The following is a 25044-nucleotide window of genomic DNA, read 5'->3' on the forward strand; positions in this document are numbered from 1 at the left end:
TCAGGTCTGGCAAGACAAACGAAGGGTCAATCAACCTTATTAATAAGCATGAAATTATTGGTCTTAGAAATAATTATATTGATTAGGTATGACAGATGGCTTCATTAAAATGCTAATTATTCAAAAAACAAGATTGTTCAAGATGCCTCCACAAACATATATTTAAGACTAAAATTATGCCTATCCTACATTACGGATCAGAAATATGGGGGTATCAGCCGGCAAAGCAACTAGAAATCCTTCAACTTCAATATTATAAACGAGTTTTTGGCCTACACAATACAACACATACGTTAGTTTTAAAAGGTGATCTTGGTATATTTAACCTGAAATTGAAAAGATATACCCAAATCAATCAAATTTTGGTTAAGACTTCTAGAACTTCCCCAGACTAGACTTGCCCGAGCAGCAAATGAAGATCTTCTCCTTCAGTGTAACAAAACATCATGGACAGCACAAATCAAAAGGATATTAGATGAGAATGGATTTTGAAGTTCGTTAGAGAAGGGAAAAGGGCCAGAGGATCATGAAAAGTTCTTCAAGGAATTTAGTGCAAGACTTCAAGACCAAGAAGTGCAACTATGGCAAGCAGCTGTGGACAAATCTCCGAGTCTTACTTTGTATAGAGAAGTAAAAGAGAATTTCGGTCAGGAGTTTTATTTCAAGCTGGGATTGCCCATTAAATATTTGAGGATTTGGATTCAGATTCGAGCAAATTGTCTTCCAATTTATACTAAGGTTGCAAGGAAAAAGAGGGAAGGTCCGGAGGCCGGGTGTAGTTGCCTGAGATGTGGGGAAAATGATTATGGGTTGGGCCATTTCCTCCTCCGGTGTAAGCAACTATCTATTTTAAGGGGATTAATTATCCAGGAGGGGGAAGATAGGCTGCTTTGTGAGTTAATGAGGTCTAGGACTCCCTGAAATATTGTGGCAGCAGGAAATTTTGTATTGATGGGAAGGATGTCAAATGAAGTATATTTTTTCTTTAGTATTTGTCTTTTTGTATATGGCTTTAATTGGCTTTTAAATACAGATTATTATTATTATTATTCGCTATTTGACTCAGCCTGGACCTGAATCCACATTACTAATTAATGAAGCTATTTTTACTAGCTTTGGAAACCACTAAAAGCATTAATTGCTATGATTTCAGGTAAATGCGTAATTTGCTACGGGGCAGGGGACAACTGTCACTCCAGATATTCATTTGAACCCCTCCCCTCTTTCCAGACCGCATTACACCCCACCAGAATGTAGTAACCCCCCCTCCGGCGGAGATTTTGTCTCTGCAAAAAAATCTTGTCAAAACAAAGATAAGCCTGCATAATTCAAGCATCCAGAGAAATAGGTCAATTTTCTTTAATACATCTTTGCCTTTATGAGAGGTATTATATGGCTAATTTTTCATTTTTCACTGTTATATTCACTTGGGGAAATTGGCTCCAACTTTGCCCCCCCCCCCCACAGAATTTTGTCGAAATTACGCCAATGATTTCAGGCGAGTAAATACTATTATGCATGCGTTAAACATTAACAGTAGGTTTCTATTAAGCAACACACAATTTGAAGTTTATCACTTTGCTAGAAACTACCGAAAATTTTTCATAAAGATGCAATAAAGCTACATTTACAATTATATAGCTATAAAACTAACAGAAATTAAGGCCATTCTAAGTATTTCTTTAGAAATGTATTTTTCGCCTAGAAATTTTATCCAATTAAGGTATTTTTATATGTGTACATATTTTTTTTTTACATAAAACTGAATCGGTTGTTACATTACCATCTTCACTTTGAATAGCTTAATTTTTTCGGACATATGAAACTTTGCAAGAAGTTCTATTGCAATCCGTCTTCCTTGGAATCTTTCTATCTTTTCCATTTTTATTAGCTTATATAACAAAATTGGAAAAAGAAACGTGTATGTTAATGAACTTTTATTATCGTCCAGTAGTTTAATATCATTATTTGTTATTAAAGAGATATGCCAGCACTTAACTAGGGGGGAGGGGGATTTAAACAAAATTTTACACATAGTAATGGGGAGGACCGTATCCAGGGGTGGGGGTTTTACCGGGTTTGAACAACTCTCGAACTCTCTTTTTGTCGGACCAACTCTCTTTTTGTCGGACTTGCAAAAAAGTAACATAAATGCACATAAATAAATTTTGATCCATTTTGTTAAATCTTTTTTATAAGCCCATCCTCACAAAAAATATCTCTGTCCCCCAAAAAATAATGGTTACGCCCGAGGTCCTACTGGCAGCAATAATTTGGTGTGAATGAATAATTGCATTCGGTATGACTTTCAGCTGAATCGAATCAGAGTGTGCCACATCAACCGATTACTTTAGGGTAAACACTTCTTAAATGAAAACATAGATCTATTAAGATAATAAACATAGCCTACTATATACCATATTATATACTATATTATATATCAAGGTCGTATCCAGGGGAGGGATGTTAGGGGGTTTGACCCCCCCCCCCCCAAAAAAAAAAAAAAAAAACAAAATGTTTGTCCGAGTCTTAAAAACGTAAGAAAAATAGACATAAACAAATTTTGTATGCTTGTTTCGATGTTTTTTTGTGTACCCCTCCCCCCCCCCCCAAAAAAAAAGTAAAACCTCCTCCGAAAAAAAATCCTGGATACGGCCTTATTATATATCATATTAAATACCATTATATACCGTATTATATACCGTTATATTAACAAAATATTATCATATATAGCGATATGGGCACAGTGTACTATTTATTTACTTATTTTTATTTTAGACCAGGGCACTTCGTATAGAAGGAGCTGTCGTAGAAACTTCGAAAGGGGCTCATTAGGTTGGAAATCGAAAGGGCTAGGGCCCCTTTTAATGGTTGAGAGTGATTGGAGAGCATTCACCCCCCACACCCATCATTTCCCCGAACACATCCAATCGAAATATGAGATAGTCATTTTGTTCACGGTAGTTGAAAGGTCCAGAAATTATGTATTTGAGGATGACAACCCCCCCCCCACCACAACCCTCAGGACAAGGGTTGTAAGTTATGCCTTAGGGGCATGTAAGATTTTGATAGAAAGGGTGGTCGTATAAATTTCGGAGGGGGCTCGTAGAAATGGTAATCAGAGGTACTAGTGCCCTTTGTAAGAGTCAGAGTGATTAGAGGGCTGCTATCCCTCTTCCCCCTTTTTTGGTTTTAGACCGGGGTATTTCGTATAGAAGGAGTTGCTGTAGAAACTTCAAAAAGGGCTCATTCGATTGGAAATTGCAAAGTCTAGTACCGTTTTAGTCTAAAGTGATAGGAGGGCAACCAGCCTCCCCCCTACGCTCATCACTTCCCCAAATACGTCCAATCAAAATTTTGAGATAGATATTTTGTTCTGCGTAGTTCAAAGATCCACTAATTATGTCTTTGAAGCTGACACCCCCCCCACCACCACAAACCTTAAAGCAAGAGTTGTCTGATATGCCCCGGGGGAATGGAAGAATTTTTATGGAAAGGATGGTTGTAGTAACTTCGGAGGGGATTTATTGGATTTGAAATCAGAAGTTCTGGTGCCCTTTCTTGAGTCAAAGTGATCGAAGGGCAACTAGCCCCTCCCCTAAATACTGGAGATTTGCCCCTGACAATACTACTACCATGACTACTATTAAAACTATGCCTATGGGTATGAAGGTGAAATTTTCAAGGATTTTTTCGGGGGGGGGGGTGAACTTAATCGCAACACGCCGTCTGCATGCATTTCATCAAAAGGGCGTAAGAGCAATATCTTAGGAGCTGTTTGGTGTGTAAAGTTTAAAATAACAGGGTTTGTTGTGGGGCATGTTAAACTAGACCCCGGCGCCGCGCCGATGAGGGAAGACCGGCAATGGTGGGGTCAAAACAGCGCTCCGCCGCCGCACCACTGGTAAGATGTCGGCGCCGCGCCGCCGGCGCGATCAATGTTGACCGCAAACATTAATGTTTTCTTCAGTCTTTCTCAAATCACAGATTAAATTTACAACAGATTCGAGCCTATTCATGAGTTCAAAAATTTACAAGTCGCTGGCTGGACACTGATCTTCTTCGTTATTCATCAAGAGAAGTGGAAATCTGGTAGTAACGAAATGGCTGTGGCGTTTCAGAACCCTTGCATAATACGGGTGGTTGAAGTATCTATTAGCTATGTGTTCTTAACATAAACAATTATTAAAATTAGTAGTTTTCTTTTCATCGAGCATTACTGCATACAAAACTTCAAATACCGTATCACAAGATTCGTCAGTTATCTGGGTAAAAACTTTGAATATAACTTTGAACTTAGAAGCTTAATTTGTTCATAATGCCCTTTGCCTATAACTGTTTTGTTACCTTTAAAACAGTGGAAATGGGCACGTTGATATTGATTGTTTTTTTGCTCTTTTGGATTCCTAAAAAGCCTTCTTGTATTAAAAACTGGTTTTTAATAACAATTTAAAAAAAATGTATTTAAAAGTTTTTTTTTGGCTTCTTTATAGAATATATGTCATGTAGGTTAAGGCTGAACTGCTACTTTTTCATTACTTTTGGCTGCTCTTTCGGATATTATTCAATTTTTTCTTTTGGGGATTCATTCCAAATTATAAACTCATAAATACCTAATATCAGTCAAATTATAAACTGCATCTGAAAGGAATAAATTTATAATATTGAAAAATACATGATGAACACTTCACATGAGAACACTTCAATTATAATGAAACAAAAAACACTTAATGGTTTATTCGGTACGAAGAAAAATGAAGTGCCAGCTATTTTCTTAGGTAAAAAATGAAAAGCTCATCCGTTTTAAATGTAATTAAATGAAATAATATACAGACTGAAGTAGCTCCAATTTTCTTCCTAGCTCGTCAATTTTAATCCAAGCAAAATGTTAGGACACATTAGTATCAGTTATTGAGTTTAAGCTTTGATTTCCAAATGCTCATAAAAATTGCTAAATTTAAGAAAGTCGCAACAATAAGTCACCTGTGGTCAAAATACTCAAAGACTCCTCTTTGATCCCCACCCAGGCTCAAAGCTTCTGCTATGGTCACAGCCTTTTTCGCTTTTCTTCAAAGCTTTGAAAAAAAGTGTTATAAAATTCCAAGTGTTGCATTTGTTATATTTGTGCATATTTTTGGTAATCAATTGTGGGGTGATTGAATTTTTTAAACAACTGTAGATACGTAAGAACGTTGCAACATCTAGTACCCTGAGGTCATAAGACAGTCAAAGACTCCTCCTTGAACCTCCCAAATTAAAAGCTTTTATTATGACCTGGCCTTTTAATGTAACTTGGGCACTTGACCACGGGCGCCACTGTCACTGGAGCGCAACGTTAGGTTGGTATGCCGATATCGCTTTCGTCACACCAATTCGTTTTAGTGTGACTCTGTCTGGTACTTATGAATGAATGTTTTCAAAGTAAATCCGTTTCATCAATAAGAAAAAAAACAGGTTGGACGTATGTGTCCCCTTCCCTTTGGACGATAAAACTATACAAGTGCTGTATCAAGTATAACTCACGAAAATCTTGTTAATTTGTGTCAACTTTTCAATTTTTTGGCATCCCTGCTTTCAATAAAAAAAAATCAAGATGCTATCACTTAAATATAATAACTACCTATGCCCCATCCCCCTTTGGATACCATCTTGATAGGATACCTTCTCTGCTTTAAATAAAAAAATAATAATTAACTTATTGGCATCCCTGCTTTCAAAAAAAAAATCTAGGTATTATCATTTATATGATAGGTGACTACCCCCGCCTCTGGATACCTTTATAGGATACTGTCTCAGCTTTAAATTAGAAAAATAATTTATTTACTAATTAACTAGGTCAAACTATAGCCATACCATATAGGTTAACTATATGGTTCAAACAAACACGCAAAATACCGTTAAAGAGCTTAGTGTTCCTTGAAAAAAATTGAGGGTATGAGTAAAGGTGTACAAAGACAACAACAAAAATGTCGAAATTATCCAGATATACCTCAAATTATCGGAAAACTGAGTCATAGATTCGCCGTGGCATTCAATAAGATCCAAAGAATCTAATTAAAAGGGACCACACACAAAAGCCAAATTAGGCCAGTAGCCTATGAGAAATCACAAAATATCAAGGACAATGAACAAGTCCCAATGGAGGGCCCTGGGTCTATCAAAATATTTCGTTGGTTTCCCAGGGAATTTGATATCACTTTGTTCTGTCTCCACTTTAAATGAAAAAATAATTGTGTTTTTGACATCCCTGCTTTCAATAAAAAAATGAGGTATTATCATTCAAAAATGATAGCCCCCTATCCCCCCCCTATAGGCAATAATTTACAGTTTATTTATGAATCATATTTTTGGGTAACTTTATTTGGGGAGGGAGGGGGGTGGAAATTTTTCAGAAAGAAGACTGTATTTTCTATCAGGCGTTCAACAATTGAGTATTAAACATTAAGAAAATCTTATCTAAAAACAGCCAAAAAAAAAAAAATTCTGCAAACTTACAATTCAGCTGTAGAAACAATCTGTCGACTGTCAATTTCAAAATCCAACTGAAGGCGAAGCTGTATAGTAGTAAAATATATTCTATTCAACGTTCTATAATTCTATTCAACTTGAAAATAAAATTCTTGACTACGAATGATGTAAGACATAGCGATTGGGAAACTGCATTCGAAATGATTTGAACTCATTTCATAAAGACCATACTTTTTTTGTCAACATATGAAGAACTGTGTATATTGCAATGTTTGCAATTGCATATTGCATCTGTCGGTTTTTATGCAAAGTAACAAAAGAGACGAAAATTAATGAACAAGAGAGTAGTGAAGAATTATGGTATGCAAAGTAATATTTAGCAGGGAAAGTCACTGGTGATAAATCGCTAGAGGGGGCACGGTGATTGCGTCATTTTTGGGGATTCGGGGAACCAAATTTTTTTTCGGGGTGACCGAAAACCCCCTTACAGGCATAGCTGTAAGGGGGTTGTCAAAAATGTAAGCTATGCCCCAGGGCATAGCTTAAAACCCTTGTCCTGAGGGCTGTGAGGGGGTTGTCATCCTCAAAGACCTAATTTACAGAGCTTAAAACTACGTTGAATAAAATGACTATTTCAATGACTATTTGTTTGGGGAAAAGGTGGGCGTGAGAGGGGGTTTTGTTGCCCCGCAATCACTTGTGACTATTAAAAAGGGCACTAGCCCTTTGAATTTCCAATCGAATGAGCCTTTTTTTTAAGTTTCTACTACAACACTTTCTATAAAAACCTTATAGATAGATAGATAGATAGATCGTGTATTTCAAAAGCCCAAGTGCCATATACACACAAAAAATATGAAAATAGAAAAATTACAACAGAGCAAATTACAAACACACATTAACATGAATACATAGCGAAAAATACCTTCTGGTAAAATACAAAAAAAAACAAAAAAAAACTTTAATTCCATATAATTAAAAACCTTATATGCACCCAGGGCATAACTTACATCCCTTGCCCTGAAGGCTGTTAGGGAGAGTCCTCCTGAAAAAAAAAATATATTCTATTTGGAAATCAACTACGCTGAACAAAATAGCTATCTCGAAATTTTGCTTGGATGTGTTTTGGGGAATGATGGGGTTGGGGGGGGGCTAGTTGCCCTCCAATCACTTTCGACTATTAAAATGGACACTAGCCCTTTGAATTTCCAATCGAATGAGCCTTTTTTGAAGTTTATACGACAACGCCTTCTATAAAAACCTTATATGCCCCCAGGGCATAACTTACATTCCTTGCCCTGAAGGCCGTGGGGGAGTGTCCTCCTGAAAAACATAATTTCTATCTGGAAATCAACTACACTGAACGCAATGGCTATCTCAAAATTTTGATTGGATGTGTTTCGGGAAATGGTGGACTTGGAAGGGGTGTTAGTTGCCTTCCAATCACTTTTGACTATTAAAAAGAGCATAACCCACTCCAATTTCCAAATGAATGAGTCCTTTTCAAAGTTTCAACAACAACTTCTTCGGTACGAAGTTCCCTGCTCTAAAGGAAATAAATAATAAATGATACATTGTGCCAACATCGTTCTTATATGCCCTCAGGGCATAACTTAAAACCCTTGCCCTGATGGTTTTGGGGGAGTGTCCTTCTCAAAAACATGTTTTCTATCTGGGAATCAACTACGCTGAAAAAATGCCTATCTCAAAACTTTGATTGGATGTATTTAGGGGAATGATGGGCGTGGAGGGAGGGCTAGTTGCCTTTTGACTATTAAAAAGGGCACTAGCCCTTTGAATTTCCAATCGAATGAGCCTTTTTTGAAGTTTCTACGACAACGCCTTCTATAAAACCACCTTACAGCTATTCTTTTATGACAACCCTTTTACAGCTATGCCCTGGGGGCATAGCATATATTTTTGGGGAAATACCCGAAAATTCGGGGATAGTGCAAGCCCTGCTTGATTTCTAATCAGGAAATTCGAAATACTAAACCACACGAGAAGGAAAAGCTCCGACTTTGCGGTTGACGCAATAAAGAATTGCCGCAAAATTAATTTAACGTCGACCGAACGCCGCCGCCTGTGCTAGCGGCGGCGCGCCTGCGGCGCTCCTGCGTCGCTTCGACACTTTGACGGCGGTCGATCGGGCCTCTGGTTGGCGGTGTTCGGTCGGTCTGCCGGCGCGGTGCCAGGGTCTATGTTGAACTAAACAAAAGAAAATATTTGCATCCTATTGCTACTGCTTCTACTCAAACTACTACTATTAATATTATTGCTTCCTTTTTACTACTACTACTGTCACTAGAGATAAGGCTACTGCTATTAATTCTACTGATACTACTACTATTACTGCTACTAAAACTAAGGGCATTAAGGTGAAAAATTCGGGAAATATTGAAACTGAATGGAACCAAATCGAAACACACTATGCCCACACAAGTTGTTAAGAGGACGTATCAGCAATGCTTCAGGTTAGGACCATGATATTAAGGTTTAACTTTCAGCGTGTGTTGAAGGGGATCTTGAAGAAACCAAAGGTGCTGGTCGGATATTGCTAGTAGTGCTGATATAACTATTGCTGCTACGCACGTTAAAAGCACTAAAGTGAAGCTTTCAAGGAGTATTTAGGCGGGTGTTGAACCTAATCAAAAAGTTTTAGTATCATTTTTAAGAATCAAAAGAGATTGGCAAGCAGCTCTTCTCCCAAGCCCATTCATTTTCTGAACACATCCAACCAAAAATTTTAAGACAGTCGTTTTGTTCAACATAGTAGAACAGTCGAGTAACTATGTCTCTAGGGATATTGGGTATATCAACCCCCCTCACAATTATTTTATCGGCCCATTATGCTTTAAAACTAAATGTTGCTTAAAACTGAATCAAAAGGCACTCTCAGCAATATATCGAGAACAGCTGGGGATATTAAGTTGAAACTTTCGGGGCTACTATTATTACTACTTCTGCTCTTACAATTCAAATAAATCAAAGGAGTGTAAATGTATCCAAGTTGTCAAAGAGCATAGAAATAATTTCTAGGAAATATACTATGTTTTATTTATCAGGTCAACTTGAGCAGGTATAAAATTAAATTAAACAATACTATCTGTGTTAGGATTATAAATTGGTAAAAAATTTCTCCAACATACAAATAGCAAGCTTAACTATGGATTCTTATAGAAAAAACCATAAAGATATAAAATATTTTTTTCCAAGAAAAAGACTATGTCAATGAGAGAAAAAACTGATTTTTGAAAGAAACGTACAGCTCCATTAAGCCAAAAATGAGCCGAAATAAAGTCAAATAATCTTCCAAGCGCAAAACTGCCAAAAAACACAATCAATAAATATACTCTTTGGACTACTGTGAACAGAATGGCTATCTCACAATTCTGATCGGATGCATTTGGGGAAAAGAAAGTGTCATAAAGGGGAGGGGCTTGTTCCCCTCCATCACTTTTGACTCTTAAAAGAGAACTAGAACTTTAAATTTCCAACCAAATGAGCCTCCTCTTAAGTTCACTCAGCGATACCTTACATAAAAAGCTTATATGCCCACGGGGCATAACTTACAGCCCTTGTCCCCATGCTCTGGAGAATTGTGTAACCCCAAAGGCCTTGTTATGGGATTTTTGGACCATTTTTGAACAATCAGCTGTCTCAAAATTTCTATCGGATGCATTTGGAGAAAAATAGACCAAATAATTTCTATCGGATTAATTTCTAGCGGATGCATTTGGAAAAAATAGACCATATATATATATATATATATATATATATATATATATATATATATATATATATATATATATATATAAATATATATATATATATATATATATATATATATATATATATATATATATATATATATATATATATATATATATATATATATATATATATATATATATATATATATTATATAAATGAAAAATTACCTTCAAAGTTTTCTTTGGCCACTTTTGAATTAGGGTATCTAAGTGATGTTTGAGCTGCTATTAAAATCTGAGGTCCAAGTATTCGACAACTCTCTTCGGCCGATTTTGACGCTACTTGCAAACCATCATTTGTTACTACATGACGTAAAATTTTGCAAACCTAAAACATACACAAGTTATGTTAAGTAAAGAAATTTCGCACCAAATTTGATTTTGTTTTCGACCAATTTTCGCACCAAATTTGATTTTATTTAATAAGAAAGTCACAATGCTGACTGTAAAAGAAAATAAAAATAAATAAATAATGGCCTTGAAGACAAAAGAGTTTGTAAGCCCTGCCTAAATGTGTCCAATTACTTTTTTGAAAGAAACTAACTAGCTTCCTATTTTTAGATTATAAGCAAAACAAAGTGAGTGTGTGTTTTAAAGGAAAGAAACGAATTATCACATTATAACATCCTGTGTATTTCCAATTTCTTAGAAAAGTGTAAATTTCTAAAAAAAAGAAATAATACAAACTGTACACGCTTCGAAGTACACATTATTTTCCGCCGACAAAAAGACTTAGTCTTAAATCAAGTCTATTTGGTGATACAAATTGAGTGAAGATTTGAAAGGAGGAGGGGAGCCCAAAAACGAGCATTTGAACCAAAAACCTTTTATTTGACTTTTAAAATTATGGGGTTCGGTTGCAATATAAAAAAGAAAAAAAAATCAGAAGCGTCCTGTACAAACCAGCTAGTCTTCATGTCTAGAATATAGGCTAACCATGAGAGAATATTATGTGGTCTTTTTTTTAAACTTTTCTTTACGCTAACTTAGTTCTGAGCAGGATCGCTCATCCGTTTTTATGTTTTTTGTATGGTTCCTATAGTTTTTACATCTATAATGTGTAAGATTTTCATTTTCTTTAAATCACAAATCTGGCCAATGAGATCCTCTATCGTCCTTTAGTAAACAATTTGTACACTCCCTCTAAAACCCTTTTAGTCGACAATGGGCAAAATTGGTTCAATATTCTCTCCCTCCATGGGGCTAATAAATACGACCTTATCTAATTTGCCTATGCCCACCTTAGTCAAAATCAAAACACATTAAGAACATTCTTCACCAAGAGTCCATGATTATCATTAAAGTTATATTGAGCGATTTTCGATATTGTTGAAGAAGAATCTGAGGCAAATATTTTAAAAAAGTTACTATTTTAACATAAAAGTACGATACCAGAACAAATTGAGCATATAGCTCAAATATGATGTTTGATTTTAATCGAAGTTGGAATTTAAGGGTTTTTTATATTGCATAGCTAAAACCCAAGTCTAATGTTCAACTGTGCTAGTAGGCTGTGCATTACATAAATAGTGTTTGACTTTTATCAGTTAAAATTTGAGGATTAATGAGCTTGTTTCTTACAAATATTAAATAAAAAGAAAAACAAGTTTTTTAAACTGAAAGTAATGAGCGACATTAAAACTTAAAACGAACAGAAATTATTCCGTATATGAAAGGGGCTGTCCCCTCTTCAACGCTTCGCTCTTTGCGCTAAAGTTTTTTATTATTTTAAAAAATAAAGATGTGAGACAGAGTCAAACTTTACCGTAAAGAGTGAGGCGTTGAGGAGGGGACAGCCCCTTTCATATACGGAATAATTTCTGTTTGTTTTAATTTTTAATGTCGCTCCTTACTTTCAGTTTTAATAACTTGTTTTTTTTATATTTTATTTCTGATCGTTTTTTAGTTAATGCAGCTTTTATTTTGGCTAACCGTCATTGAATAAGTAAACAGAATTTGCATAAAAATTTTACTTTTCTTTTGCTAAATGGATGTCTTTACAAATTTACTTACGTAACTAAGTTCTATATTCGTATATTTTTCTTCTGGCAAAAAAATACAAAGTTGCAGATTTTTGCAGATATGAGCTTGAAACCTATGTAATAGGGTTTTCTGATACGCTGAATGTGAAGGTGTGATTTTCATTAAAATTCTTTCACTTGTAGGGGATGTTTCCCCCCTCTTTAAAAAATCGGGTAAATTTTCTCAGGCTCGTAGCCTTTGATGAGTAATACTAAACTTGATAAAATTTATACGTTTAGAATGCATTATAAACACATTCTTTTGATACATTTATTGACATCAAAATTCTGTTTTTAAAAGTTTCGATTACTATTGAGCCGTATCGCTTGTTTTTTCTATTGTTTTTTTTATTACGTATATGTTATTACGTATATGAGGGGGTTGTCCCCTTAGTCAATACAACGCTCTTTAAGTTAAAAGTTAAAACAAATTTGATTCACAAACCCCTGAATAACAAAGGCCGTTTAATTAGAATAGATAGCTCTTCTGAAAGCACTAAAAAAACTGTAGCGTAAAGATCGAGGTATTGACTTGGGGGAGAACCCCCTCACATACGTTATAATTTCTGTTCGTTTTAAGTTCTAATGTTGCTTCTTACTTTCAGTTGAAAAAACTTGTTTTTTTTAATTTAATTTCTGATCGTTTTTTAAATAATGCTTGGAAATCCGGCACCCCCTTCATAGAACTGTCCCTTACCCCAAAGAAACATCCTCCACGGAGAGATTCTCCAGAGTAACCCCCTCCTCTAGCCCCCCCCTCCAGAAAAAAATCCTTCCTGAAAATGTCTGTATACTTCCCAATAACCAATAAATAATGCTGGCAAGTCCGGCGCCCCCTTCATGGCAATTTCCCTTCCCCCAGGAAAACTTCCTTCATGGACAGATCCTCCAAAATAACCCTCGACCCCCCCATACCTCCCCCTAACACAAAAAAAACTACCAGAAAACTTCTGTATACTTCCCAAAAACCAATACCAAATGTTAACACTGGGTAAAGTTCATAACTTTTAGCCCTCCCCCTGGGGACTTTGGGGGATTAAGTCATCCTAAAAGACATAGTTATTATATTTTCAACAGTACTGAACAAAATGGCTATCTCAAAATTTTGATCGGGTGACTTTGGGAAAAAAATACGCGTGGGAGGGGGCCTAGTTGCCCTCCATTTTTTTTGGTAACTTAAAAGGGCACTAGAAATTTTAATTTCAGTTCCAATGAGCCCTCCCACGATATTCTAGGACCACTGGGTCGGTATGGTCACCCCTGGGAAAAAAAGCAAAAAAAAACAAAAAAACAAATAAACAGGCGTCCGTGATCTTTCCTCTGGTAAATAATGCAAAAGTTCACTTTCTTGTAGACAGGAGCTTGAAACTACTGCAGTAAGGCTTACTAATACGCTGAATCTGATGGTGGGATTTTCATCCAGGTTCTATAGCTTTCAGGGGGCCTTCCCCCCTTTTTTTGAAAATCAGTCAAATTTTCTCTGGCACGTAACTTTTGATGGGTAGAAGTAAACTCGATGAAAATTAAATATTTGAAATCAGCATTGAAATTTGATTCTTTTGATGTATCTATTGGTATCAAAAACCCGTTTTCTAGAGTTTCGGTTACCATTCAGCCGGGTCGCTCCTTACTTACAGTTCGTTACCACGAACTGTTTGATGAAACTAATATTGCAAAAATCATTGTGCCACTACTATTAATTTTTACTTATTGTGCAGCTACTATACTTCTGGTATTACAAAACTTAAGAGGCAACATGAATACTATTAAAATTTATAAAAATATAATATAAAAAACAAACAAGAAAAAAAGTATTCAGATTTGTATGAAAAGTAACAGCAAGTGTGAAACTTAAAATGAGTATAAATTTTCTCATGCATGCAATGTATAAAACTTAAAACAAGCAGGAATTACTATGAATGAAAATAGGAAACCTGAGGGAGATATTACAATGAAGAGAGTACCAAGATTAAAAAGGAGCAGAAATTACACCTCCCCCCACCACCCCCCACCAACTCCCAAATACTAAGGGCAATTGCACTTTACTGAAGACAAAATACATTTTTTCGCAATAATACACATTACTTTTGAGAGGGAGAGAGAGAGAGAAATTCATTTTTATTAAAGACCAATATTCACAAAAAAAATTATATCAAACAGACCTACCACGTGAAAATCTATACAGATTTGTTTGTGGCAGGACTCACTATTTTAATCACTTACTACATAATATATTGAAAAAAAAAGAAGCAATGATATGAATAAATAAGAAATAAACCTCGTGGCAACCGCGAACCAATACTTACACAAGATAGAAGACAGATAACATCATAACTTTTCATAATAACATCAACAAATTACATACTACTCAAACTTCTAGGAACTCTTTGTAACGATATCTGTATTTTTAAAAATTCATTTAATATAATTAGTCAATTATATAATCAATTTTTTATTGACATTTTCTTCATTTTAGGCTTGTTCCTCTGAGATTTATAGATATCACTTGGGTAAAATAAGCTATCTAATTTGCTTCCAGTAAAGCACAATTCATATTTTAGTTTATAAAGGAGTTGGAGTGGGGTAACAATAACAACGGCATTTATCTTTTCATTTAAGTTCGATTTTACATTCTGGTGAAGCTTGTGTTATTTTTGAATTTTGTTTCTTCATTCCTGGTAATAGTTCTTCGCTTAAAATTCTTTCTTATAAGAACCAATCTCCGCTTGTTTCGGGTTTTAACCGTTTCGGGTTTCGGGTTTTTGTTTCGGGAACCGCTTGTTTCGGGTTTTAATGACCACCCCCAAGAATTTTCCATGATCATCCGTTCTAAATAATAAGACCTAGCAAACAATCACCAGGGAGACAACTTCTTACTGATTCCTTACTATTTCCTTGCCTATGATAGATATTTTGATCAAAAGTTCTGGGTATATTCATCGTAAAATAAGAAAAAGCCCACAAACAGAGGTTTTATTTATAGATTTAGCTTAAGCTTTTACCGTATTTACAACACATCAGTCAGCACCATACTACTATATGAAGCGCAGACGTGGCCAGCCACAAAATCTGTCCTCAATACCCTCGATGTCGCTCAGACCATCTTCGAAGAATCAAGGGTAATCACTAGACCGACTTTGTTAACATCAGCTAGCAAAGTCAGGCTCCTGGAACGTACTTCGCAAACTCCTTTCTCGAAGCAGATTGCCCAGCAAACTGTTCGCTCGTATGGCCACCTCCTTCTTATGCCACATGACAACCCAGCACGGATGTGTTTGACTTTGACCCTACCCTGCACAGGTCAAAACTTCACAGAGGTCGCCCCCCACTTGGTGAAAAGACAAAGCCAACGTACTCCTCGCCCAAGCCTACATCCCAGTGGAAGAAGCCGCAAGCGTGGCAAGCAATATGTCAACCTTAAGGCACCACGTCTCATCGTTCTCTATGCCGAACCCCTGGCAAGAACCGTAATTTACTTTTTTACCATTTTCAATGAACAGAATTGTTTTGTAAAGAGCGTTAGGTAAAACCTCATAGGCTGTAGAATTTCAAGATAAAATTAAAATATTTACCGCAGAAGGTGTACAAGGAGAAGCAGAAGCATACGACAATACTGATTAGCAAACAAGTAAGGTCACTTATCCTTAAGGTTCCAGGCTCAAAAATCCGTCAACGATTAATAGGATTTCAATCCTGGAATGAATAGTTGAGTGACAGGATAACATAAACTCTATAACCAAAAACCATAAGATCACCAAGAATCACCTAAATTGTATAGCTAATCTATATAGATCTTGATAGGGTATACAGTGCTTTATATTTCAAAGCTATTTAGATTGCTTCAATTAAAATCTAATCAAAAAAGCACTCGTTGCTGTCAACAAAAAACTATATACAAGGACACTATAATCTCGCCAATTAGCATTCCTTATCACCAAGGCGGTTATCCAAGAATTTTTTTTCGGGGGGGGGGGGGTACCAAAAGACTTTTAAAAAAGTATAAAAAATTTGATAATTTTGCGAATTGGACAAAAATTTCGGGAGGGGAGGGGGGGGGAATCAAACCGCTTAATCCCCCTGGATACAGACTTACTTATAACCCTCCAACAAATCCTTACTCTTTTACGTTCCCTACCTCTTGAACATGGTCAACATGCTCTTGGAACCACATGGATGCTTCTTCTAGTCGATCTGAATCGACAGCCATTGCTGCATTTTTCACAGATGCAATGAGATCACTTGTGTCTTTAAACAGTTTTAGTAAGTCACTGACTTGATCCAATGAGGTCTTTTGAAGTTCTAGTCGAAGATCACGGGAAATATCCAAGACATTACGTATTGACAGTTCCAGCTCTTCAGATGGTGAAGTAGGCTCATTTTGTTGCCTTTCCTTAAATAAAAGAAGAGTATTGATATTTGTGATACCTGAGTCTTATTCTCGTAAAATTTTTTGTATTGATTATATCTTCTAATTTAAGCAACCCGTTTGAGTAATTGTAAAAAAATCAGCAAATTTTACAAATAATCAAGTACACTGCCCACACGACTCTCTCACTAGAAAAAAGAGCTATCATAGGCGGCGCGATAGCGCTGCCTAAGTAAAGAACGATGTGGGCACAATGTATTATTTTTTTTTCTTCTTTCTCCATACCTGGCACTTCGTATTGAAGGACTTGTCGTAGAAACTTCAAAAAGGGCTCCTTCGATTGGAAATTGGAGTGGCTAGTGCCCTTTTTAATAATCGAAAGTGATTGGAGGGCAACTAGCCCCCCTCCCCACTTCTATCATTCCCCAAACACATCCAATAAAAATTTTGAGATAGCTATTTTGTTCAGCATAGTTGATTTCCAGATAGAAAATATGTTTTTGAGGAGGACACTCCACCACAACCCTCGGGGCAAGGGTATTAAGTTTTGTATGGGGATATGTAAGGTTTTTACAGAAGGACTTGCCGTAGAAACTTCGAAAAGGGCTCATTCGATTGGAAATTGGAGTGGCTAGTGCCCTTTTTAATAATCAAAAGTGATTGGAGGGCAACTAGCCCTCCCTCCACGCCCATCATTCCCCCAAACACATCCAATCAAAATTTTGAGATAGCCATTTTTTCAGCGTAGTTGATTCCCAGATAGAAAATATGTTTTTTAGGAGGACAGTCCCCCAAAACCCCCAGGGCAAGGGTTTTAAGTTATGCCCTGAGGGCATATAAGAACGATGTTGGCACAATGTATAATTTTTTTTTTCCTTTAGAGCAGGGCACTTCGTATCGAAGAAGATGTCGAAAAAAACTTCGAATAGGGCTCATTCAATTGGAAATTGGAGTGGCTTGTGCCCTTTTTAATAGTCGAAAGTGATTGGAAGGCTAACACCCCTTACATGCCAACCATTTCCCCAAACACATCCAATCAAAATTTTCAGATAACCCTTTTGTTCAGCGTAGTTGATTTCCAGATAGAAATTATGTTTTTCAGGAGGACACTCCCCCACGGCCCTCTGGGCAAGGAATGTAAGTTATGACCTTGAGGCATATAAGGTTTTTATAGAAGGCTTTGTCGTAGAAACTTCAAAGAAGACTCATACGATTGGAAGTTCAAAGAGCTAGTGCCCTTTTTAGTAGTCAAAAGTGATTGGAGGGCAACTAACCCACTCCACACCCATCATTCCCCCAAACACATCAAAGCAAAATTTCAAGATAGCTATTTTGTTCAGCGTAGCTGATTTCCAAATAATTTTTTTTTTTGAGGAGGACACTCCCCCACAGCCTTCAGGGCAAGGGTCCCCAAACACATCCAAACAAAATTTTGAAATAGCCATTTTATTCAACGTAGTTTTAAGTTCTGTAAATTAGGTCTTTGAAGATGACAATCCCCTCATAACCCTCAGGACAAGGGTTGTAAGCTATGCCCTGGGGCCATATAAAGTTTTTTAGAACGCGTCGATTAGAAATTGAAATGGCTTGTGTCCTTTTTTATAGTCGAAAGTGATTGGAAGGCACCTAACACACCTTCCACGCCCGACATTTCCCCAAACACATCCAATCAAAATTATTAGACAGCCATTTTGCTCTGCGCAGTTTAAAGTCCAGAAAATTATACATTTGAGCAGGACACTTCCCCCACAGTCTTAAGGGTAAGGGTTATAAGTTATGCTCTGGGGACATAAAAGTTTTATTGAAATCTTTGTCGTAGAAACTTGAAAAAGGGCTCATTCGATTGGAAATTCAAAGTTCTAGTGCCCTTTTTAATAGTCGAAAGTGATTTGAGGGCCACTAGCCCCCCTCTCTCGCCCACATTTTCCCCAAAAACATCCAATCAAAATTTTTAGATAGCCATTTTGTTCAGTGTTGTGGATTTCCAGATAGAAATAATATTTTTGGGGAGGACACCCCCCCTCAGTTCTCAGGGCAAGGGTTATAAGTTATGCCCTCGGGGTATATAAGGTTCTTATAGAACGTGTCGTCCTAGAAACTTAAAAAAGAGCTCATTCGATTGGAAATTGAAGTGGCTAGTGCTCTTTTTAATGGTCGAAAGCGATTGGAAGACAACTAACACCCCTTTCACGCCCCCCATTTCCCCAAACAGATCCAATCAAAATTTTTAAATAGCCATTTGGTTCCACGTAGTCTAAAGTTCAAGAAATTAAACCTTTGAGCAGGACACTCAACCCACAGTCTTCAGGGCAAGGGTTATAAGTTATACCCTGGGGGCATATAAGGTTTTTAATGAAATCTGTCGTAGAAACTTGAAAAAGGGCTCATTTGATTGAAAATTCAAAGGGCTAGTGCCCTTTTTAATATTCGAAAGTGATTTGAGGGCAACTAAACCCCTCTAATACCCACCTGTCTCCCAAACACATCCAATCAAAATTTTTAGATAGCCATTTTATTCAACGTAGTTGAAAGTTTTGGAAATTAGATCTTTAAGGACGACAACCCATCCCCCCCAAAAAAACCTCAGGGCAAGGGCTGTAAGTTATGCGGTGGGGGTGTGCAAGGTTTTTATAGAAAGCTAGGATGCCAAAATAACAAAAGGGCTCATTTCATTAAAAATTGGAAGGGCTTGTGCCCTTTTAATGGTTGAAAGTAATTAAAATGCAACTAGATTCTTTCTTGAACCCACCATTTCCCCAAACACATCCAAATCAACTTTTGAGATATCAATTTTGTTCAACATAGTCGAAAGTTCTGGAAATTAGGTCTTCTAGGATGATAACCCAATCAGAGCCCTCACTGCAAGGGTTGTAAGTAATGCCCTGGGGGCATATAAGGTTTATATAGAAAGTTGTTGCAGAAATTTCAAAAGGGGCTCATTTGGTTGGAAATTGAAATTGCCCTTTTTAATAGTCGAAAGTGAGTGGAGAGTAATTAACCCCCCTCTCACGCCCACCATTTCCCCAAACACATTCAATCAAAGTTTAGAGATATCCATTTTGTTCAACGTAGTTGAAAATTCTGGAAATTATGTACTTAAGGATGACAAACCCTCCAGAGTCCCCAAGGCAAAGGTTGTAAGTTATGCCCTGGGGGCATATAAGGTTTTTATTGATAGAGTTGTCGTAGAAACTTCAAAAGGGGCTTATTCACTTGGAAATTTAGAGGGCTAGTGCCCCTTTTAATAGTTGAAAAGTGATTGGAGGGTAACTAACCCCCCTCTGATGCCCACCATTCCCCCAAACACATCCAATCAAAATTTTCAGATAGCCATTTTGTTCAACGTAGTAGAAAGTTCTGTAAATTAGGTCTTTAAGAATGACAACCCCCGTCCATCCATTCAGCCCTCAGGGCGAGGGTTGTAAGTTATTCCCTGGGTCATGTAAGGTTTTTATTGAAATCGTTGTCGTAGAAACTTCAAAAGGGCTCATTTGATTGGAAATTGAAAGGGCTAGTGCCGTTTTTAATAGTTTAAAGTCATTGGAGAAAGACTAACGCCCCTCTCACGCCCACCATTTTCCCAGACACAGTCAATCAACATTTTGACATAGCCATTTTGTTTAACGTAGTTGAAAAGTTCTGGAAATTAGGTCTTAGAGGATGCCAACCACCCTCACAGCCCTTAGGGTAAGGGTTGTAATTTATTCCCTAGGGGCATATAAAGTTTTTATGGGAAGTGTTGTCACAGAAACTCAAAAAGGGCTCATTCGATCGGAAATCGAAAGGTCTAGTGCCCTTTTTAATAGTCAAAAGTGATTGGAAGACTTGACATTTTTATAATAAAATCAATGTGGGTATAATGTAATATTGTGTGTTGTTATTTAGACCAGGGCACTTTGTATCGAAGGAGTTGTCGTAGGATCTTCGAAAAGGGCTATTTCGATCGAAAATAGAAAGGGCTGACGCCCTTTTTAATAGTCGAAAGTGATTAGAGGGAAACTAATCCCCCTCCCACGCTTATCCTCCTATTTGAGTTTAAGTAAACTAAATGTTGCCATAATATTAAATCAAAATGCACTTTGTTAATGCTAATTCCCAATAAGGCATCTCAGCAGTATCTCAAGAACGACTGTGGATATTATGTTCAAACTTTCGGGGCTGCTTCTGCTCTTAAAATTTATCCAAATCAAAATAGCGTAAGTTTATTCAAGCTATCAAAGAAAGTAAACAGATTTTTTGTTTGCGAATGGTATCAAGTTTTCCATTTCAGGCCAACTAGAGGAGGTCTGAAACTAAATTAAACACTACTTTTTGTGTCCAGATTTTTAAGAGGGTGTATGTTGTTAAAAATTGCTGAAAAATTTTCTCCAGCATACATATAGCAGGCCAAACTATAAATTTATAAAAAAACGAAAAGATTTAAAGTATTATTTTCTTTTTGTTTGAAAAGACTATGAAACAGTTCGTGGTAATGGACTGTAAGTAAGGAGCGACCCGGCTCAATGGCAACCGAAACTCTAAAAAATGGAATTTGATGCTAATAGATACATCAAAAGAATCAGATTGTAATGCTGATTTCGAATATATAAGTTTCATCAAGTTTTGTCTTACCCATCAAAAGTTACGCTCCTGAAAACATTTGGCTGATTTTAGAAAAACTCTTAGGGGGGAAAGACCCCCTAAGAGTTTGCCTTTCTCACAACTCGACTTTACACAGCAAGACTTTAGCGTAAAGAGCGAGGCGTTGAGGAGGGGACAGCCCCTTTTCACAACAGGACTTTAGCGTAAAGAGCGAGGCGTTGAGGAGGGGACAGCCCCTTTCATATACGGAATAATTTCTGTTCGTTTTAGGTTTTAACGTCGTTCCTTACTTTCAGTTATAAAAACTTGTTTTTTTTATTTAATGCCAATATAAAACGAACAGAAATTAATTAAAAAAAACTTTTTCCACAAAATAAGTTTTTCAAAGAAGATTAAAGAACTCGATTAAACAAAAAATTAGCAAAAATCAAATCAAATTATCTATCAAGCGTGAAATTACCACAAATCAGCATTGATAAATAAATGAAACACAAAACGAATAGAAATTACAATAAATAACGGAGTCAAACTCAAAACGAGCAAAAATTAACATAAGTTGGGCTCAAAACCTCTATGCCTTCCCAAGGCCTGAATATAATTTGCACTTTACCGAAAAAAATACAAATGAATGTGCATTGTCAGTTTAATATACATATACTGATATTTAGTTATAAAAATGTTAATATTATTTGATTTATCGAAGTTATAAAAGTAAAAATATTTATATTTTTTCAGTAAAGTGCAAATTATGTTCTGGCCTTGGGAAGGTATAGGGGATTTGAGCCCAACTTATGTTAATTTCTGCTCGTTTTGAGTTTGGCTCGGTTATTTATTGTAATTTCTGTTCGTTTTGGGTTTCATTTATTTATGGATGCATTTAGTTATGGATGTTTAATGGAGTTCTTTACTTTTCTTTGAAAATCTTATTTTGTGGAAAGAGTTTTTTAATTAATCCATACACAAATTTGATTTCCCATGTTATTTGTTGTTAAAGGGGAGCTGCAAACCTCCAGCTAAGGGTTTTGTCAATGACGATTTCTTGTACTTTTAATTTCATTTGGACAACACTTAAAAGAGGTTTCATGTTTTTTTTTCAAAACCCAGATTACAGATTACTCTTCAGTTTAATCTAAATAAAAATTGATATTACCAAATTATGCTATGTGGAAAATGTTTGTCACTAAACAGTTTCTATAGAAACACTTTTTTTTTTTTTTCTGTCATTATGGCCTGTGATTCACTCTTCACTATGTTGCCATTACTGCTACAACAATGATTCTTTACAGTCAGCTGCCGTTAGTCACTTCTACTTGTAGCAGAGTAACAACACCTTCTTTGTCAAGTAGATTGTTGTAGATTAGTTGGAATCCCCTGTCAGCGCTGGACAGTCAAACTCTACGCATCGCTTACGCAGTAAAAAAAAGGAGACACGTCTGTGCTACCCGTGTAAAAATGAGAGGTTCCATATTTTTCAAGGAGGGGGACTGTATGCCTCCTGTGAAGGATGTTCACAGTGAAAATTGCTTGTACTTTTTATTTCAACAGGACATTATTTTAGAGGTATTTCAGGATTTTTTAAAAATATTCTCGTAGTTACAAATTACTCGTTAGTTAAAAAAAAAAAAAAAAAAAAAAAAAAAAAAAAAAAAAAAAAAAAAAATTGCCAGAATAGTGTTATATGGGAATACTTGTCATTAAACAGTTTTTGCAACTGTCGTCAGGTGAAACCCATCACATCAATTTGTCACATCAATTGGAACTTTATTGTGTTTCCAGATAAGAACTGAACCTTTTGTGAAGTATACATTCTTATCTATTGTCAGAAGTTTTTCAGAAGATGAAGTAATGGAGCAACAGTAAGTGGAACCTTGTAGTATCTGGGACAACATATTTTCAGGTATTTCAGGCCATGGTGGCAGCTGGCAAACTCCCTTTTTTAATGCGAATTTATACAGCGTGACTGTAGTTTACTAGTTTCAACGTCCAATGTCCAAAACCCGTAAGAAGCTCAGAGAACCTAATGTTATTAGATCCGGCTGCAAATAACTGTTCAGAGCAAACTTATCGGAACTTACGTACCTTACGTATCGTAAACTTATCGTACAAGGTATTGAAATGAGGTTGCATCCTTCTATACATTAAATAATAAAAACATGTTTTTTAAACAGAAAGTAAGGAGCGAGATTAAAACTTAAAGCGAACAGAAATTATTACGTATTTGAGGAGGATTGACTCCTCCTTAAGACTTCGCTCTTTACGCTAAAGTCTTTTAGCACTTTTGAAAAAAAGCTTCTCGTTGTTCCAATTAAACAACATAGTGCTTGAGAAATCGTTCTTGAAGAATTGGGAGAAAATTCGCAAGTTACGTATATTTATTACTAATAAAAACGTTTGGCACCCTCCCCCACGATCAAAATTTTGAGAAAGCCATTTAGCAAAAAAAGTAAAATTAATATGCTCGTTTTAATTATTCATATACGGTTAGCTAATTTCAAAACCTGCATTAATTTAAAACCGTTCAGAAACTAAATAAAAAAAAACAAATTTTTTAAATAGAAAGTAAGGAGCGAGATAAAAACTTAAAACGAACAGAAATTATTCCGTATATGAAGGGGGTTGCCTCCACCTCAAGACTTCGCTCTTTACGCTAAAGTCTTTTAGCACTTTTGAAAAAAAGCTTCTCGTTGTTCCAATTAAACAACATAGTGTTTGAGAAATCGTTCTTAAAGAATTAGGAGAAAATTTAAACTTTAGCGTAAAGAGCGAGGTGTAAAGGAGGAGGCAGCCCCCTTCATATACGGAATAATTTCTGTTCGTTTTAAGTTTTGATATCGCTCCTTACTTTCTGCTAAAAAAAACTTATTTTTTTTTATTTAGTTTCTGAACGTTTTTGAATTAATGCAGGTTTTGAAATTAGCTAACCGTATATGAATAATTAAAACGAAATTTGCATAGTAATTTTACTTTTTTTTGCTAAATGGCTTTCTCAAAATTTTGATCGTACGAATTTGAGAAAAAAGGGTGGGGGAGGGTGCCTAACGTTTTTATTAGTAATAAATATACGTAACTTACGAATTTTCTCCCAATTCTTTAAGAAAGATTTCTGAAACACTATCTTCGTTTAATTTGAACAATGAGAAGTTTTTTTCATTATAATACTGAATCAGCATTATAAGCCCATTCTTTTGACATAAACTAAATAAAAAAACAAGTTTTTGTTTAACTGAAAGTAAGGAACGACGTTAAAACTTAAAACGAACAGAAATTATTCCGTATATGAAAGGGGCTGTCCTCTCCTCAACGCCTCGCTCTTTACGCTGAAGTTTTTCATTGTTTGAAAAAAATAGAGTTGTGAGAAAGTCAAACTTTAGCTTAAAGAGCGAGGGTTGGGGAAGGGACAGCCCCTTTCATATGTGGAATAATTTCTGTTCGTTTTAAGTTTTAACGTCGTTCCTTACTTTCAGTTAAAAAAAACTTGTTTTTTTTATTTAATTTTTGAACATTTTTGAATTAATGCAGGTTTTGATTTTGGCTCACCATACATGAATAATTAAAACAATATTTGAATATTGATTTTACTTTTATTTGGTTAAATGGCTTTCTCGAAACTTGTTTAATTTAATTTAGGAACGTTTTTATTATTAATAAATATACGTAGCTTACGAATTAACTTATGTAACGAACTTCTATATTCATATATATTAATACGTATATTAGGGGGTTTGCCCCCTAGTTAATACTTTGCTGTTTAAGCTAAAGTTCAAATTTTGTTCCAATTTTCTTAAAAGGACCCCTTAATCACAAAGGCCGTTAATTAGAATGAATAGCTCCTATG

At 35.9% G+C, this 25044-nt stretch overlaps 1 protein-coding gene across 1 annotated transcript in view; it reads right to left on the reverse strand.

The window, feature by feature from the left end:
- alpha-Catr (alpha-catenin related) overlaps positions 1–25044 on the reverse strand; it is a 57896-nt gene that overhangs the window by 9027 nt on the left and 23825 nt on the right. The window contains exons 4-5 of the mRNA XM_089095740.1: positions 16398–16652; positions 10410–10569 (exon numbers count right to left, since the gene is read on the reverse strand). Of these exons, the coding sequence (XP_088951866.1) occupies positions 10410–10569; positions 16398–16652 (415 nt within the window). The remainder of the gene's footprint in view (positions 1–10409; positions 10570–16397; positions 16653–25044) is intronic.

This window comes from Artemia sp. Qi Xiang Cuo, chromosome 10 (genome assembly GCF_049724085.1).
Source record: "Artemia sp. Qi Xiang Cuo chromosome 10, ASM4972408v1, whole genome shotgun sequence".
NCBI classification, from domain to species: Eukaryota; Metazoa; Arthropoda; class Branchiopoda; order Anostraca; family Artemiidae; genus Artemia; species Artemia sp. Qi Xiang Cuo.